The sequence below is a fragment of the Salvelinus fontinalis genome, chromosome 23 (genome assembly GCF_029448725.1).
Source record: "Salvelinus fontinalis isolate EN_2023a chromosome 23, ASM2944872v1, whole genome shotgun sequence".
In the NCBI taxonomy this organism is placed as follows: domain Eukaryota; kingdom Metazoa; phylum Chordata; class Actinopteri; order Salmoniformes; family Salmonidae; genus Salvelinus; species Salvelinus fontinalis.
Genome location: NC_074687.1, coordinates 4060667 through 4080355, shown reverse-complemented (window position 1 = coordinate 4080355; position 19689 = coordinate 4060667). Strand labels below are relative to the sequence as shown.

At 43.5% G+C, this 19689-nt stretch overlaps 2 protein-coding genes across 2 annotated transcripts in view; both read left to right on the top strand.

Moving 5' to 3' along the window:
* The window catches only part of LOC129820738 (DNA repair protein REV1-like), a 42919-nt gene extending 38874 nt beyond the window's left edge, over window positions 1–4045 (top strand). Inside the window, exons 20-22 of the mRNA XM_055877652.1 lie at window positions 75–225; window positions 1865–1967; window positions 2187–4045. Coding sequence (XP_055733627.1) covers window positions 75–225; window positions 1865–1967; window positions 2187–2298 — 366 coding nt within the window. The 3' untranslated portion in view covers window positions 2299–4045. The remainder of the gene's footprint in view (window positions 1–74; window positions 226–1864; window positions 1968–2186) is intronic.
* Window positions 4046–15968: 11923 nt separating this feature from the next.
* Window positions 15969–19618, top strand: LOC129820736 (thioredoxin domain-containing protein 9-like). The gene is made up of 5 exons (XM_055877651.1): window positions 15969–16075; window positions 16883–17108; window positions 17882–18000; window positions 18222–18476; window positions 18877–19618. Exons 2-5 carry the CDS (start codon window positions 16923–16925, stop codon window positions 18992–18994), a joined length of 678 nt encoding a protein of 225 aa, XP_055733626.1. The 5' UTR covers window positions 15969–16075; window positions 16883–16922; the 3' UTR covers window positions 18995–19618.
* The last annotated feature ends 71 nt before the right edge of the window (window positions 19619–19689 follow it).

Sequence of the window (19689 nt, the reverse complement as noted above, 5' to 3'; positions counted from 1 at the left end):
CTTATCCAAGGTAAGTTTTCTGTTTTATTAATGATGCATAGTGATTAAACTGGCCTGAACTGACCCCCATCCAGCTGGAGAATGGACCTTCCACCTCCCCCCTACAGCAGGACGACCCAGAGACTCTGTCCAAGTTCACCCCTCACCCTGAACCCACCCTGGCTGGAGCTTGTGATTTCATGGACATCCGAACACTACTCAGAGAATGGGTCACTACCATCTCAGGTACAGAATGGGGAGTGGGTCGTTTACTACCATCTATGGAAAAAGGGGGACATTTGCTGCCATAGTACAGTCGTGGCCAAAAGGTTTGAGAATTACACAAATATAAATTCTCACAAAGTCTGCTGCCTCAGTTTGTATGATGGCAATTTGCATATACTCCAGAAAGTTATGAAGAGTGATCAGATGAATTGCAATTAATTGCAAAGTCCCTCTTTGCCATGCAAATGAACTGAATCCCCCCCAAAAAACATTTCCACTGCATTTCAGCCCTGCCACAAAATACCAGCTGACATGTGATCAGTGATTCTCTCGTTAACACAGGTGTGAGTGTTGACGGGAACACGGCTGGAGATCACTCTGTCATGCTGATTGAGTTTGAATAACAGACTGGAAGCTTCAAAAGGTGCTTGGAATCATTGTTCTTCCTCTGTCAACCATGGTTACCTGCAAGGAAACACGTGCCGTCATCATGGCTTTGCACAAAAAGGGCTTCACAGGCAAGGATATTGCTGCCAGTAAGATCAGATCATCAATAACTTCAAGGAGAGCGATTCAACTGTTGTGAAGAAGGCTTCAGGGCGCCCAAGTCCAGCAAGCGCCAGGACCGTCTCCTAAAGTTGATTCAGCTGCGAGATCGGGACACCACCAGTACAGAGCTTGCTCAGGAATGGCAGCAGGCAGGTGTGAGTGCATCTGCATGCATAGTGAGGTGAAGACTTTTGGAGGATGGCCTGCAGTGAAGAAGCCACTTCTCTCCAGGAAAAACATCAGGAACAGACTGATATTCTGCAAAAGGTACAGGGATTGGACTGCTGGGAAATGGGGTAAAGTCATTTTCTCTGATGAATCACTTTTCCGATTGTTTGGGGCATCCGGAAAAAAGCTTTTCCGGAGAAGACAAGGTGAGCGCTACCATCAGTCCTGTGTCATGCCAACAGTAAAGCATCCTGAGACCATTCATGTGTGGGGTTGCTTCTCAGCCAAGGGAGTGGGCTCACTCACAATTTTGCCTAAAAACACATCCATGAATAAAGAATGGTACCAACACATCCTCCGAGAACAACTTCTCCCAACCATCCAGGAACAGTTTGGTGACGAACAATGTATTTTCCAGCATGATAGAGCACCTTGCCATAAGGCAAAAGTGATAACTAAGTGGCTCGGGGAACAAACATCAATATTTTGGGTCCATGGCCAGGAAACTCCCCAGACCTTTAATCCTATTGAGAACTTGGGGTCAATCCTCAAGAGGCGGGTGGACAAACAAAAACCCACAAATTCTGACAAACTCCAAGCATTGATTATGCAAGGATGGGCTGCCATAAGTCAGGAGTTAATTGATAGCATGCCAGGGCGGATTGCAGTCTTGAAAAAAAAGGGTCAACACTGCAAATATTGACTCTTTGCATCAACTTCATGTAATTGTCAATAAAAGCCTTTGACACTTATGAAATGCTTGTAGTTATACTTCAGTATTCCATAGTAACATCTGACAGAAATATGTAAAGACACTGAAGCAGCAAACTTTGTGGAAATTAATATTTGTGTCATTCTCAACTTTTTGCCACAACTGTAGTTGTGTTTTTGACTGTGTTAAAGATGTAGTTTTGCATTTTTCTAAGTACTTTTCCCCCCTTAGACCCCATGGAGGAGGACATTCTGCAGGTAGTCAAGTACTGCACTGATCTGATCAACGACAAAGACCTAGAGAAACTTGACCTGATCATCAAGTACATGAAGAGGTACGGTCCATTCGTGGTCTAACTCTCCCCTCTTCACCTCTGTCTCAGTGAGGGACCACACGGCCATGGTCAAATAGGACCTGTATGGGGATAGAGGATCATTCTACCCCTGTTGTTGAGATTCCATTTCAATTAGTGTTTTTCTCTTTTTCTCATGTGTGTTTAGTTTATTAGATATTCAAGTGTGTTAGGCCTAAGGCATGTCTTATGTCATGGCAGGTTGATGCAGCAGTCTGTGGAGTCTGTATGGAGCATGGCCTTTGACTTCATCCTGGACAACGTGCAGGTGGTGGTACAGCAGACCTACGGCAGCACTCTGAAGATCACGTAGGAGAGGGCAGCACTCTGAAGATCACATAGGAGAGGGCAGCACTCTGAAGATCACGTAGGAGAGGGCAGCACGCTGAAGCTCACGTAGGAGAGGGCAGCACTCTGAAGATCACGTAGGAGAGGGCAGCACGCTGAAGCTCACGTAGGAGAGGGCAGCACTCTGAAGATCACGTAGGAGAGGGCAGCACTCTGAAGATCACGTAGGAGAGGGCAGCACTCTGAAGATCACGTAGGAGAGGGCAGCACTCTGAAGATCACGTAGGAGAGGGCAGCACTCTGAAGATCACGTAGGAGAGGGCAGCACGCTGAAGCTCACGTAGGAGAGGGCAGCACTCTGAAGCTCACGTAGGAGAGGGCAGCACTCTGAAGCTCACGTAGGAGAGGGCAGCACTCTGAAGCTCACGTAGGAGAGGGCAGCACTCTGAAGATCACGTAGGAGAGGGCAGCACTCTGAAGATCACGTAGGAGAGGGCAGCACTCTGAAGCTCACGTAGGAGAGGGCAGCACTCTGAAGATCACGTAGGAGAGGGCAGCACTCTGAAGATCACGTAGGAGACGGCAGCACGCTGAAAATCACGTAGGAGACGGCAGCACGCTGAAGATCACGTAGGAGACGGCAGGCTCTGGGCAAGTCTCAAATCACACCCTATTCCCCATATAGTGCACTGGTCAAAAGGTATTATACTAATATGTGGAGGATAGAATGCCATTTGAGATCCAGTTTTGCTCCTCCTGCCCCTGTTTGTTGTGCCACTGTTACATCATCCGACTATTACATCATGATCCTGTGGGAGGAGCTGGGTCAAATCTGGGTCAAATCATAATGTCTGGGATCTTCAGCACGGAAAGTCGGAGTTCTAGAAAGATGCCAGAGTTTTAGAGTTGGATGACCATTTCAAACTATTTTTCCCATTTCCCAGTTGTCTTGAAGGCACTGAAGTCGGAAGTCAGAGTTCCTAGTTCCCAGTTGTTTTGAACACGACAGTAACCTGGACACGTGTTCTCTTCTTGTGTCATCACAGTGAAAGAGTTCTGTGACATCAGCACAACAACCCTATATCTCTCACTTTGACATCAGCAGAGCCCAACCTGCCTTCTGTTGTGACGTCGTCATAACACACGTCAGCAGAACAGAGCACAGATATCGGCTGCGCTACACTTTGAAAAATCTAACTTGGCCCATCACACAATGTCCAACTTTCCATGGGTCGGAGGGGGAGGGGCAGGAACCCTCTTCCTGTAGCCCCTATTGGTCAGGACCCACTGAAAGTCATGAGTAATGGTAGAGTTGGCCACTAGGTCTGTGAATATGCCAATCGTACCAGTATAGGACAGACTGAGACCTAGAGATGGCCATGGTATCTCCTTGCTGTCTCCACTGCATTCTTCCTCGTTCTTTGACATGCAGGGTTTGGAAGCAGAAAGCAGAGACCTCTTCCAGTCTTCTGTATTCTGTTTCTTTTCACTCTCTCTGCTTTGCACCAGCTGTTCTGTTACTCTAAGCTTTGCACCAGTTGTTCTGTTACTCTAAGCTTTGCACCAGTTGTTCTGTTACTCTCTGCTTTGCACCAGTTGTTCTGTTACTCTCTGCTTTGCACCAGTTGTTCTGTTACTCTCTGCTTTGCACCAGTTGTTCTGTTACTCTAAGCTTTGCACCAGTTGTTCTGTTACTCTAAGCTTTGCACCAGTTGTTCTGTTACTCTCTGCTTTGCACCAGTTGTTCTGTTACTCTAAGCTTTGCACCAGTTGTTCTGTTACTCTCTGCTTTGCACCAGTTGTTCTGTTACTCTCTGCTTTGCACCAGTTGTTCTGTTACTCTCTGCTTTGCACCAGTTGTTCTGTTACTCTCTGCTTTGCACCAGTTGTTCTGTTACTCTCTGCTTTGCACCAGTTGTTCTGTTACTCTCTGCTTTGCACCAGTTGTTCTGTTACTCTCTGCTTTGCACCAGTTGTTCTGTTACTCTAAGCTTTGCACCAGTTGTTCTGTTACTCTCTGCTTTGCACCAGTTGTTCTGTTACTCTAAGCTTTGCACCAGTTGTTCTGTTACTCTAAGCTTTGCACCAGTTGTTCTGTTACTCTCTGCTTTGCACCAGTTGTTCTGTTACTCTCTGCTTTGCATCAGTTGTTCTGTTACTCTAAGCTTTGCACCAGTTCTTCTGTTACTCTCTGCTTTGCACCAGTTGTTCTGTTACTCTAAGCTTTGCACCAGTTGTTCTGTTACTCTCTGCTTTGCACCAGTTGTTCTGTTACTCTCTGCTTTGCACCAGTTGTTCTGTTACTCTCTGCTTTGCACCAGTTGTTCTGTTACTCTCTGCTTTGCACCAGTTGTTCTGTTACTCTCTGCTTTGCACCAGTTGTTCTGTTACTCTCTGCTTTGCACCAGTTGTTCTGTTACTCTCTGCTTTGCACCAGTTGTTCTGTTACTCTCTGCTTTGCACCAGTTGTTCTGTTACTCTCTGCTTTGCACCAGTTGTTCTGTTACTCTCTGCTTTGCACCAGTTGTTCTGTTACTCTCTGCTTTCCACCAGTTGTTCTGTTACTCTAAGCTTTCCACCAGTTGTTCTGTTACTCTCTGCTTTGCACCAGTTGTTCTGTTACTCTCTGCTTTGCACCAGTTGTTCTGTTACTCTCTGCTTTGCACCAGTTGTTCTGTTACTCTAAGCTTTGCACCAGTTGTTCTGTTACTCTAAGCTTTCCACCAGTTGTTCTGTTACTCTAAGCTTTGCACCAGTTGTTCTGTTACTCTCTGCTTTGCACCAGTTGTTCTGTTACTCTCTGCTTTGCACCAGTTGTTCTGTTACTCTCTGCTTTGCACCAGTTGTTCTGTTACTCTCTGCTTTGCACCAGTTGTTCTGTTACTCTCTGCTTTGCACCAGTTGTTCTGTTACTCTCTGCTTTGCACCAGTTGTTCTGTTACTCTCTGCTTTGCACCAGTTGTTCTGTTACTCTCTGCTTTGCACCAGTTGTTCTGTTACTCTCTGCTTTCCACCAGTTGTTCTGTTACTCTCTGCTTTGCACCAGTTGTTCTGTTACTCTCTGCTTTGCACCAGTTGTTCTGTTACTCTAAGCTTTCCACCAGTTGTTCTCTTACTCTCTGCTTTGCACCAGTTGTTCTGTTACTCTCTGCTTTGCACCAGTTGTTCTGTTACTCTCTGCTTTGCACCAGTTGTTCTGTTACTCTAAGCTTTGCACCAGTTGTTCTGTTACTCTAAGCTTTCCACCAGTTGTTCTGTTACTCTAAGCTTTGCACCAGTTGTTCTGTTACTCTCTGCTTTGCACCAGTTGTTCTGTTACTCTCTGCTTTGCATCAGTTGTTCTGTTACTCTAAGCTTTGCACCAGTTCTTCTGTTACTCTCTGCTTTGCACCAGTTGTTCTGTTACTCTAAGCTTTGCACCAGTTGTTCTGTTACTCTCTGCTTTGCACCAGTTGTTCTGTTACTCTCTGCTTTGCACCAGTTGTTCTGTTACTCTCTGCTTTGCACCAGTTGTTCTGTTACTCTCTGCTTTGCACCAGTTGTTCTGTTACTCTCTGCTTTGCACCAGTTGTTCTGTTACTCTCTGCTTTGCACCAGTTGTTCTGTTACTCTCTGCTTTGCACCAGTTGTTCTGTTACTCTCTGCTTTGCACCAGTTGTTCTGTTACTCTCTGCTTTGCACCAGTTGTTCTGTTACTCTCTGCTTTGCACCAGTTGTTCTGTTACTCTCTGCTTTCCACCAGTTGTTCTGTTACTCTAAGCTTTCCACCAGTTGTTCTGTTACTCTCTGCTTTGCACCAGTTGTTCTGTTACTCTCTGCTTTGCACCAGTTGTTCTGTTACTCTCTGCTTTGCACCAGTTGTTCTGTTACTCTAAGCTTTGCACCAGTTGTTCTGTTACTCTAAGCTTTCCACCAGTTGTTCTGTTACTCTAAGCTTTGCACCAGTTGTTCTGTTACTCTCTGCTTTGCACCAGTTGTTCTGTTACTCTCTGCTTTGCACCAGTTGTTCTGTTACTCTCTGCTTTGCACCAGTTGTTCTGTTACTCTCTGCTTTGCACCAGTTGTTCTGTTACTCTCTGCTTTGCACCAGTTGTTCTGTTACTCTCTGCTTTGCACCAGTTGTTCTGTTACTCTCTGCTTTGCACCAGTTGTTCTGTTACTCTCTGCTTTGCACCAGTTGTTCTGTTACTCTCTGCTTTCCACCAGTTGTTCTGTTACTCTCTGCTTTGCACCAGTTGTTCTGTTACTCTCTGCTTTGCACCAGTTGTTCTGTTACTCTAAGCTTTCCACCAGTTGTTCTCTTACTCTCTGCTTTGCACCAGTTGTTCTGTTACTCTCTGCTTTGCACCAGTTGTTCTGTTACTCTCTGCTTTGCACCAGTTGTTCTGTTACTCTAAGCTTTGCACCAGTTGTTCTGTTACTCTAAGCTTTCCACCAGTTGTTCTGTTACTCTAAGCTTTGCACCAGTTGTTCTGTTACTCTCTGCTTTGCACCAGTTGTTCTGTTACTCTAAGCTTTGCACCCGTTGTTCTGTTACTCTCTGCTTTGCACCAGTTGTTCTGTTACTCTCTGCTTTGCACCAGTTGTTCTGTTACTCTCTGCTTTGCACCAGTTGTTCTGTTACTCTCTGCTTTGCACCAGTTGTTCTGTTACTCTCTGCTTTGCACCAGTTGTTCTGTTACTCTAAGCTTTGCACCAGTTGTTCTGTTACTCTCTGCTTTGCACCAGTTGTTCTGTTACTCTCTGCTTTGCACCAGTTGTTCTGTTACTCTCTGCTTTGCACCAGTTGTTCTGTTACTCTCTGCTTTGCCAGCTCCTCGTTCTCAGAAGTATCTGCAAACTGACACAGACTCAAAAACACCCTGTCTGGGACACTGACTTGTTTTTAAAAAGCAAGACATTTTTTGAACCTTTCCTCTACAATAAAGTGCCATTGTAAATTGCATGTAAGTAGTGTTTTCAATGCCGCCTCTTGTTCATTTTACAAAGAAAAGGCTTGTTTTTTTAAATATATATTTTTTTCCTTTTTTCTTGTATGGTTTACAAGTAGTGTGTTATTAACGGTTAGTTTTCGTGTGTGTGTGGGTGGGCGGGCGGGCGGGTGGTTGGCGGGCGGGCGTGACAGCATGGAAACCAGAAGCTGGCCAAATCCCTTACGTTATTTTTTTATGTAACTTGTATTTAGTTAAGACATGGAATATCAAGGGTTTGTGTGTCTTCCTGTCCTTCAACTACACTGATGAGAGAATACTGGAGAAAGCAATACCATATGGCTTTGGATTGCTACTATGTAACAAGTGCAGATTTCTGAAAGGAGTTGAGGAAGCTATTTCAGACTATTGTGATGCACCCAGACTCTCCTGTCAATGCTTTCTGTGACATCACATAAAATGGTAATTCTCTCACTCATTCGTCACACCTATTTCTGACATCACATAAATCTGCATTTGTTGCAACCCAAAAAAAGAACTGACAGTTCTCTCATTGTGACATACCATGAAATGGTTCCTACTGTACCTGATCCATGATCATATAACAGTTAGTATACTGGGGAAATGAATGCACTTGTAAACACGGGAGACACAGACAACCCTTGATTCTGAGTTCATTATATTCAAATGTGTATGCTGTGGTCTCTGAGTGACTGTAAAATACTTTTCCTGTCATCTGCCATAACTCTTCGAAAGCTAAGGGCCAGAAGAAAATATCTAATTGGTCAGTCTACCTGTCTTATCATGACTGACCTGTGCCTGAAGACCTAAAGCTGTGACATTATTTGTATGTTTTCTAAGAACTTGATAATGAGCTTGGAATGAATAAAAGCCTTGATCAAATCTAATTTTATTGGTCACAAACACATATTTATCAGATGTTATTACGGGTGTAGTGAAATGCTTGTGTTCCTAGCTCCAACAGTGCAGTAATATCTAACAATTCACAACAATACACACAAATCTAAAAGTAAAAGACTATATTAAGAAATATATAAATATTAGGACTAACAATGTCAGAACGGCATTGACTAGAATACTGTACATATGAAATTAGTAAAACAGTATGTAAACATTTATTAAAGTGGCCAGTGATTCCATGTCTATGTATAGGGGGCAGCAGCCTCTAAGGTGCAGGGATGAGTAGCTGGGTACTGATGGCTATTTAACAGTCTGGTGGCCTTGAGATTGAAGCTGTTTTTCAGTCTCTCGGTCCCAGCTTTGATGCACTTGGACTGAAAGGAAAGGATGATTCAAGTAAACTTTGAGCTTATTGCAGTTAGGTGGTCACACAGATAGAACTTTTTAGCCAAACTGGACAGCGGCTAGCCCATTGTGAACTGTCAATAAATACTAAGTAATAATATGCTAGCATTTGGTGCCTCGTTCAAGACGGGCTTGCTTATAAACTTTTGGGTTGTTACATAATAAAAATACAATAGCAATGTAATGAAAATGATCCTAACCAAGCTACTACAGTCTCATTGGTGGTAACTAGACCTTATTTACCTGTGACTTTTTTTTAACAAATTCAACTTCAAATTACAATAACAAATGAACAGGACATCACTACAAGTATATTTTCTTAAGAAACAAAATAACATGAAAGCAAAAAAATAAAAATTCCTACACATTAATTGCCAGTTACAACAGTTTAAAAAGTTTAATAAAATAAACTGAAAAAGGTCAGGGGCTACAATTGTATAAACCTATGATGTAAGAATATTTTTGTTATTGACTAATCCTAGAGATTTTATAAAATATTTGGCATTTGGGGACAGATTTCAAATATTGGTTTTCCCACCATTAATGTTTCCCATGGGGGAGTTTAGAAGCACTTCAAATAAGGCCTGTGTTTCATGTAGCCTGACCCTGCTGCGACCTAACCGTGTAAATCTCTCTAGGACAAGGTGACCTTTATCAGTATGTAGAGAACAACTGCCATGCTGATCTGGATGAGACTGCCAACTAAATGTAGTAGTGAATATATTGGCTACATTTCTTTAAATTGATAATTCTGTGAACTGTCTTGAGCAAGTTTTAAACTGACATAAAACCTGTTAGCAAAGGTGTCAGCTAGAGATGACATGCAGGAGCTTGCAGGGATTTACAGTTTTTCATGATGTCTACTTTGATGCTAATTAGCATTTTTTTTTTATCTGCGAGTGAATAGTGCCAAATATATTGATAAAAGTCACCTTGTCCGAGATTTACATGGTTATCAAAACGTCACGCCAGGGTAAGCCTACACAAAACATTTCCCTGTTTGACCGCTAGGTTTTATGGGTGTTATAGAGCCCCACAGTAGAGGTGTCACAAGGCACAAGATGCAGTGCTGTAACATGAATACAGTCACAGGTAAATGGCGTTGTTTGGCCGACACAATAGCGGCCACTGATGCTCTCTGCCCCCCTGATTGTTGAATTATTAACCCATATGTTTAACCTGACAATTATATCTGGTACTATCCCCAAGGTTTGGAATGTGGCCACCGAACACTACCCTAGGGTCTGGCAAATCACTGTTGAGGATAGTGCACCACATGATGCAGTCCACACCATGTATCATTCACATCATCAGGCCCCATGTGCTGAGAGTTTGGAGCTTAGCCAGCTACACTGCCATCCACACCACCCTCTATTCCCTCCACAACCTCCCTCCCAGGTTAGTTTTGGTTACCCTCCCTACTCCCGCCTGGGACCCTCCTGCCTCCCATGGCTGCCCCAACCCTACAACAGGAGTCACACCAAGATATCCTCTGCACACCCAGAATGGAACATTGGCAGCAACTCTGGTCCCCTGCAGCAACTCTAGTCCCCTGCAGCAGCTCTGGTCCCCTGCAGCAGATCTGGTCCCCTGCAGCAGCTCCACTCCTTTGGCGGGAGCTTCATCAGTGTGGACTGAGCTCAGTCAACATTGATCTCCCATTTCCCGCCCCTGCATCCAGCGATTTGAGTGAAGTCTGTCAAATGCTCAATCTGCTCTGCTCTCACGTGGTTGGCCAGGGAGCTTGGAAAAGTCTCAACTCACTTAACAAATAGCTGCAGATGGTACACTGGTACAGTGTTTAGCTCTTATAGCAATGAGGTACATTAGATTTTTTGATCTCAAAATCCACACGGCTAAATGTGAAAAACCCTGTTAACTCTTCATTGCTTGATTTCATTCTTACTAATAACCCCCATAAATATTTGTCTAGTAGAGTATTTACATATGATCTCAGTGATCATTGTCCCATAGTATGTATTAGAGATACGAAACAGCAAAATACTAATCCTTGTTTAATTTAGAAGACACATATTTCTTTTGTTTTCTGCTCAAGGGGTTTTCCATGCCATTTAGCCACTGTCTCCTGTATGACTGACCCTGAGTTGGATCTACAACATTTCTCCTTTATATTCATTCCTCTGGCAGATAAACACGCCCCTTTTAAACAATTCAGTGTCAAATATAGATCTAACACTTGGTTTTCTAAAGAAATATCTAAGCTCATTCAGTAGAGAAATCAGGCATGGGCCAAAGCAAGGAAAACTAATTCTGTAGTGGACTGGCAATCTTTCAGACAATTGAGAAACCAATGCACTATCTCGATTATGAAGCTAAATAAAGCTACTTTTTAAGCTCCATCTCTGACTCTGATGGTGATCCTTTTACATTTTGGAAAACAGTAAATGCACTGACAAGTACAAATTCCACTTCTTCACTGTCTAAGCAAGTTCTGTCTGACTGGCATCATAACTGAGAAGAATGGGATAAGTGACGCTTTTAATCATATTTTTATCTCGGCAGGCTTTCTATTTGAGAGAAACGGTGGTGTAGTTGACCCTTGTCAGTCAATCGACTGGTCTTCCCTCTGCCAGCCTCTAGTTGACTCAATGGTTAACCCGTCAACTTATAGTGAATCTTTGTTTCAACAATTTACTATCTGTGATGTATTAGATACCTTGCGGAAGATTGATGTAAAACAAAATGTGCTGATATGCTTGATCCATTTTTGCTGATGTTGTCTGCCCCCCTGATTGTTGAATTATTAACCCATATGTTTAACCTGACAATTATATCTGGTACTATCCCCAAGGTTTGGGATGTGGCCCATGTACTACCCCTTCACAAAAGTGGTGACCCTTGTGACCTAAATAATTATCGGCCTATTTCTAAACATTCTTGCCTTGCTAAAATATTAGAATCTTTGATTAATTCTCAGTAAAGATCTTTTTATCTTTGAAATGTATTCTAAATGTACATTAGTTGAGTTTCAGACCAGGTCATAGTACTATCTCTGTGCATCCCTAGTTATAAATGAGGTGGGTAACTGTATGGATAAAAGACAACATGGTGCTGCCCTCTTCATTGACCTGTCAAAGGCTTTCCATAGTGTTGATCACTCACTGCTAATTCAGAGGCGTTCCCCAATTGGCCTAGACCAGGCTCCATGTAACTGGTTTAATAATTACTTGACAAATAGAACTCAATGTGTATCTACTGATGGTATTAAATCACGTTTCCTGGATATTACGAAGTGTGTACAGCAGGCGTCGATTCTGGGTCCTGTACTTTTTACTGTTTACATAAACAATATCGATTTGTCTGTAAAAAAATGCAACCTGCACTTGTATGCCGATGATACTGTTGTGTATGCTATTGCCCCACGGTTGACCAGGCTCTATCTGAACTACAGCCTGCCTTCATTGGATAACATAAAAAGTTATTTACTTGAAATTATTATTGAATACAGGTAAAACTAAGTATAAGTTGTTCTCTAGAGCACATAAAAATAACTGATGATTTAAGCATATGTACTCTGGTTGGTGTCCATATTGGTCGTGTCTGTGCTTACAGATATCTGGATAGATGAAAAACTGTCTTTTAAAAAGCATATTGACGAGTTAGTTAAGTAGCTGAGATTAAAAATTGCCTTCTTCTATAGAAATATTCAGTCGACATTCCTATCGGTCCTTGACTATCAAATCAAATGTATTTATAAAGCCCTTCTTACATCAGCTGATATCTCAAAGTGCTGTACAGAAAACCAGCCTAAATCCCCAAACAGCAAGCAATGCAGGAGTAGAAACACGATGGCTAGGAAAAACTCCCTAGAAAGGCCAGAACCTAGGAAGAAACCTAGAGAGGAACCAGGCTATGAGGGGTGGCCAGTCCTCTTCTGGCTGTGCCGGGTGGAGATTATAACAGAACATGGCCAAGATGTTCAAATGTTCATAGATGACCAGCAGGGTCAAATAATAATAATCACAGTGGTTGTCGAGGGTGCAACAAGTCAGAACCTCAGGAGTAAATGTCGGTTGGCTTTTCATAGTCGATCATTCAGAGTATCTATACCGCTCCTGCTGTCTCTAGAGACTTGAAAACAGCAGGTCTGGGACAGGTAGCACGTTCGGTGAACAGGTCAGGGTTCCATAGCCGCAGGCAGAACAGTTGAAACTGGAGCAGCAGCATGGCCAGGTGGACGGGGGACAGCAAGGAGTCATCAGGCCAGGTAGTCCTGAGGCATGGTCCTAGGGCTCAGGTCCTCCGAGAGAAAGAAAGAGAGAATTAGAGAGAGCATACTTAAATTCACACAGGACACCGGATAAGACAGGAGAAATACTCCAGATATAACAAACTGACCCTACCCCCCCGACACATAAACTACTGCAACATAAATACTGGAGGCTGAGACAGGAGGGGTCGGGAGACACTGTGGACCCGTCCGACGCTACCCCCGGACAGGGCCAAATAGGCAGGATATAACCCCACCCACTTTGCCCAAGCACAGCCCCCACACCACTAGAGGGATATCTTAAACCACCAACTTACCATCTTGAGACAAGTCTGAGTATAGCCCACAAAGATCTCCGCCACGGCACAACCCAAGGGGGGGGCGCCAACCCAGACAAGTGACGCACCCCTCCTAGGTACGGCATGGAAGAACACCAGTAAGCCAGTGACTCAGCCCCTGTAATAGGGTTAGAGGCAGAGAATCCCAGTGGAGAGAGGGGAACCGGCCAGGCAGAGACAGCAAGGGCGGTTCGTTGCTCCAGTGCCTTTCCGTTCACCTTCACACTCCTGGGCCAGACTACACTTAATCATAGGACCTACTGATGAGATGAGTCTTCAATAAAGACTTAAAGGTTGAGACTGAGTCTGCGTCTCTCACATGGGTAGGCAGACCATTCCATAAAAATTGAGCTCTATAGGAGAAAGCCCTGCCTCCAGCTGTTTGCTTAGAAATTCTAGGGACAGTTAGGAGGCCTGCGTCTTGTGACCGTAGCGTACGTGTAGGTATGTACGGCAGGACCAAATCGGAAAGATAGGTAGGAGCAAGCCCATGTAATGCTTTGTAGGTTAGCAGTAAAACCTTGAAATCAGCCCTTGCCTTAACAGGAAGCCAGTGTAGAGAGGCTAGCACTGGAGTAATATGATCACATTTTTGGGTTCTAGTCAAGATTCTAGCAGCCGTGTTCAGCACTAACTGAAGTTTATTTAGTGCTTTATCCGGGTAGCCGGAAAGTAGAGCATTGCAGTAGTCTAACCTGAAGTGACAAAAGCATGGATTCATTTTTCTGCATAATTTTTGGACAGAAAGTTCCTGATTTTTGCAATGTTACGTAGATGGAAAAAAGCTGTCCTTGAAACAGTCTTGATATGTTCGTCAAAAGAGAGATCAGGGTCCAGAGTAACACCGAGCTCTTTCACAGTTTTATTTGAGACGACTGTACAACCATCAAGATTAATTGTCAGATTCAACAGAAGATCTAAAAGATCTCAAATTTGCAGTCATCCACTTCCTTATGTCTGAAACACAGGCATCCTGAGAGGGCAATTTTGGGTCTTCACCATGTTTCATCGAAATGTACAGCTGTGTGTCATCCGCATAGCAGTGAACGTGAACATTATGTTTCCGAATGACATCACCAAGAGGTAAAATATATAGTGAAAACAATAGTGGTCCTAAAATGGAACCTTGAGGAACACCAACATTTACAGTTGATTTGTCAGAGGACAAACCATCCACAGAGACAAACTGATATCTTTCCGACAGATAAGATCTAAACCAGGCCAGAACTTGTCCGTGTAGACCAATTTGGGTTTCCAATCTCTCCAAAAGAATGTGGTGATGGATGGTATCAAAAGCAGCACTAAGGTCTAGGAGCACGAGGACAGATGCAGAGCCTCGGTCTGACGCCATTAAAAGGTAATTTACTACCTTCACAAGTGCAGTCTCAGTGCTATGATGGGGTCTAAAACCAGACTGAAGCATTTCGTATACATTGTTTGTCTTCAGGAAGGCAGTGAGTTGCTGCGTAACAGCTTTTTCTAAAATTTTGGAGAGGAATGGGAGATTTGATATAGGCCGATAGTTTTTTATATTTTTTGGGTCACGGTTTGGCTTTTTCCAGAAAGGCTTTATTATTGTTTGGTACACATCCGGTGGATAGAGATCCGTTTATTATGTTAAATGTAAGAGGGCCAAGCACAGGAAGCAGCTATTTCAGTAGTTTAGTTGGAATAGGGTCCAGTATGCAGCATGAAGGTTTTGAGGCCATCATTTTCATCATTGTTTCAAGAGATATAGTACTAAAACTCTTGAGTGTCTCCCTTGATCCTTGGTTCTGGCAGAGTTGTGCAGACTCAGGACAACTGAGCCCTGGAGGAATACGCAGATTTAAAGAATAGTCTGTAATTTGCTTTCTAATGATCATGATCTTTTCCTCAAAGAAGTTCATGAATTTATCACTGCTGAAGTGAAAGCCATCCTTTCTTGGGGAATGCTGCATTTTAGGGGAGTTAGAGCCCTGTCTATGTTCGTAGATAAGATGAGAGCACCCCTCCAGCTAGGATGGAGTCCGTCACTCCTCAACAGGCCAGGCCTGGTCCTGTTTGTGGGTGAGTCCCAGAATTATCTACAAATTCTATATTTTGGGAGGGGCAGAAAAGAGTTTTCAACCAGTGATTGAGTTGTGAGACTGCTGTAGAGCTCGTCACTGCCCCTAACTGGGAGGGGGCCAGACAATTACTCGATGCCGACACATCTTTCTAGCTGATTTACACGCTGAAGCTATATCTAGCTGATTTACACGCTGAGGCTATGTTGCGCTTGGTGACCTCTGACTGTTTCATCCTAACATCGTTGGTGCCGACGTGGATAACAGTATCCCGATACTCTCTACACTCGCCAGTTTTAGCCAGCACCGTCTTCAGATTAGCCTTAACGTCGAGGGTTCGAGACCTGCTCATGTCATTACTATATATATATATATATATATATATATATATATATATATATATATATATATATATATATATATATAGTAATGAGTCATTACTATATATATATATATATATATATATATATATATATATAGTAATGAGTCATTACTATATATATATATATATATATATATATATATATATATATATATAGTAATGAGGTGTCGACTTGCCTGTAAAAAACAACAACATGTAACTGTTGTGTACGCTCGTCTGTTTGGTGTGCAGGCTGGATAACGTTCTTGTCGCTAGTTAGTTAGCCAACTTCAGCTAACTCAGTCAAGGGCAACATTGAACCTGGAATGACAGTACACTAGTTGAATTTTCGTTTGTTTCGGCTTTTTGTCCTATTAGCATTCATTTGTATACGTCCATGATAAGACGTTGATGCGTGATTTCGACTGGTTCAGAAAAAGGACTCGTGTCATCTGGACACAGTTCATTCTCATCCAGCAGGGGGCAACCTTCTGTATAATTGTGACTAAAATCTCATTCTGTACGACACTGAGCAAGGGTTCTGCCTTTGTGCACGGACCGCTTTTGGTGAGTAGGCTAGCCAGATTTATAATATTGATAAAGTCATGTACAAATAATAAATTCAGTCGGCCCTATTAACATAAGTGGTTGCTTTTTGTTGTAATCTTGTAGCTTCAGTGTCTGGGCAACTTGGTCGTTTTTGACAGGTCGCTAACGTTAGCTAGCTACCCAGCGTTTTCTGACCACGCAGTTGTTAGCCTAGCTAACAGCCCTACCTTGATGTAGCTAGCGAGCTAGGCTAAAACGACGCCAGTGATTGTTCCTTTGTTCATTTTTGACATATCTCTCTACTTTGTCTGAAAGCTGATACGATTCATAGTAGGCTAACAAACATCTGGCATCTCTTGTTCAATTGGGACTTTGTCTTTGGCTAACGTTAGCTTTCTTGCTAATTAACGTTAGCTAACAGACAATGGTAATTTGTTAGCGATAGGTGGGTAAATCAAATAGCAGAACTTTCAAAATAGTTAACCAACGTTACTGTTAAGTTGTATCTTGTAAGACTAAGTAGTTGGATAACTTTCTAAAGGGGAATAACTTAAGCTGGTCTGTAGTTTAGTTCCCCTCGAGTTGAGTTTACTACGCCAGATAGCTAATGTAACTAACGGAAATTACTAGCTATCTAACGTTGGTTGTGTTCGATTTAAAACATCAGTGTGTAGTTTGGTCACCAGCCAGGGTCACCAGCCAGGGTTATTAGCTAGTTGGCTTAATCGTTAGGCCAACCATTGCATTTCAGAGATAGAAATTCAATCTATAAAATTGTCTCTGACGCTCACTCACCCCCCCCCCCCCCCCCCCCCCATCCCTCAGGAATAGAGTGATTGTGTCAGAAGTTTCAAAGCTTTTCATCATGGCGAGTCAGTCGATGGAGATCATGGCCAAAGCGCTGGAGCAGCAAGTGCTGCAGTCAGCCAGGATGGTGGAGGAGCAGCTGGATGCAGAGCTGGGGAAGCTGGAGCGCATGGATGACGACGAGATGGAAAGGCTGAAGGAGAGGAGGATGGAGGCCCTCAAGAAAACCCAGAAACAGAAGCAGGTAGGTGGGAAAGGCTGAGGATCTGGTGGATGCCTAACAAGCATTTGCTTTAGTCCATCAACTTACACTGGATACCTGCTCATCGAACATCTCATTCCAAAATCATGGGCATTAATATGGAGTTACCCCACCCCCCCCCCTTGCTGCTATAACAGCCTCCACTCTTCTGTGAAGGCATTCCACTAGATGTTGGAACTTTGCTGCAGGAACTTGCATACATTCAGCCACAAGCATTAGTGAGGATGGGCACTGATTTGGGGTGATTAGGCCTGGCTCGCAGTCGGCGGTCCAATTCATCCCAAAGGTATTTGATGGGGTTGAGGTCAGGGCTCTGCCAGACAGTCAAGTTCTAATACACCGATCTTGACAAACCATTTCTGTATGGACCTCGCTTTGTGCACGGGGGAGTTCTGCTGAAACAGGAAAGGGCCTTCCCCAAACTGTTGCCACAAAGTTGGAAGTACAGAGTTGAAGGGGCCAAACCATGAAAAACAGCCCCAGAACATTATCCCGGGCAGCTCGAGCAGGGCATAAATTTGACTTGTTGGAAAGGTGGCATCCTATGATGGTGCCATGTTAAGTCACTGAGCTCTTCAGTAAGGCAAATGTTTGTCTATGAAGGTTGCATGGCTGTGTAGACTATTTTATACACCTATCGGCAACAGGTGTGGCTGAAATAGCAGAATCCATCTATTTTGAAAGTGTCCACATACTTTTGTGTGTATGTCATAACAGTAACAACTCATCATAGTGTGTGTGCTCTGTCCCATAAGGAGTGGCTGTCTAAAGGGCATGGGGAGTATAAGGAAATCCCCAGTGAGAAAGATTTCTTCCCAGAGGTGAAGGAGAGCAATCGTGTGGTCTGCCATTTCTACAGAGACTCCACTTTCAGGTTGGCAACACAGCAATGTTCCCCCTCTTCCTGTTTTTCTCCTGCTATTCCAGGCCGCAAACCTTTTTACTGCTGCTAATGAATTGAGCCCTGCTCCGGAATGAGCTTATCCTCCCAAAATCCTTAAGAAAGGGATTAGAAGGGGATTTATTGCCCAGTAAACCTTAATTGCAGCTTCTACCAGCTTAACCATGCTGTCTCCTCTCCCCTACGTTATAAAGATGCAAGATCCTGGACAAGCACCTGGGCATCCTGGCCAAGAAGCACCTGGAGACTAAGTTCATCAAGCTGAATGTGGACAAGGCGCCGTTCCTGACAGAGAGGCTGCGGATCAAGGTGATTCCCACCTTGGCGCTGGTTAAGGACGGGAAGACCAAGGATTACGTGGTGGGATTCACCGACCTGGGGAACACGGACGAGTTCTCCACAGAGGTGCTGGAGTGGAGATTGGGCTGCTCTGACGTCATCAACTACAGGTACACAGACGGGTGTGATTCCTACAGATAATCACACCTCTAGCTAGAAAGATGATCCGTCTAGGTATTTCCTGTCAAGCATGAGGCCATTGGTTGATGTGCGAAGGAATAGAAAGCCTTACCTGTTCATGCACAACCACATGCTGATTAGTCTTATTAAATGGATTTTAGATAGCATGCTAGCAAATACCCATAAACTTCCAGTCATTGCGCTAACGCTAGTAACATGGCTCACAAAACTACCTCTTCAACTTCCTTCATACTGGACAGAGACATAAATGGTGCATATAGACAAAGTTCACCTGACTCTGGAAGTAGATAGAGCCTCATTGCCAAAATCTCAAAGTATCCCTTTAAATCCTACATCATAACACCCCTCTCCCCTTGTCTTCTCTTCCAGTGGTAACCTAATGGAGCCCCCCACCCTGACACAGAAATCTGGTTCAAAGTTCACCAAGGTGGAGAAGACCATCAGAGGGAGAGGACACGATTCAGACTCCGGTTCTGAAGATGACTAGAAGACTGTCAGCCTTCAACCTGTCTCTCAGGGCTAATACCCACTAACTGGCAGAACCATCTCCTCCAGTTTTATCAATTTCCTTTTCCCCCTCCTGTAATTTCCTTATTTATTATAGTTTTCCATTTATTTTATGGATGAAATTCTGACTTATTTTGTTTGGACTTTAAATCATATTTTAGGTCATTTATATTCGACTGGCAAGTAAAAGGAGGATTCCTGTGAGTCACTGAACTCTTTCTGCTCTGACTGGCTCCCCTTGAAATGGTTCTGTGCAGAAATGGTTCATTTGATTCCAATTGAAGTGTAAAACCTGAGCTTCAGCCTTGATGCAGTTACCCTGTATCATAACAGATTTGATTCTAATTTATGGACTTGCATTTTTAACAAAGAACCATCCTTACGAACAGTAAAGCTTGCTACATTAACATCGATCCATGTCATTTGCCTTTGTTGAACCGATGTGTGGGCGAACTCAACCAGCGGTTCAGTAGCAACAACCAAGTGCCAGTTTCATCCCACAATCGCCATCCTCCATTCCAGTCTTGTCAGTGTGTGATGGTAGCACAGGTTTGAGGTTTTCTATAAAAATGAGCTTGATCTTAATAAAATAAGCTGATCATCACTGTTGTTGCATTTCCCTCTGACTTTTGCTTCATGTTTTTGTTAGAAATATAAGAGGTGGGACAGACAGGT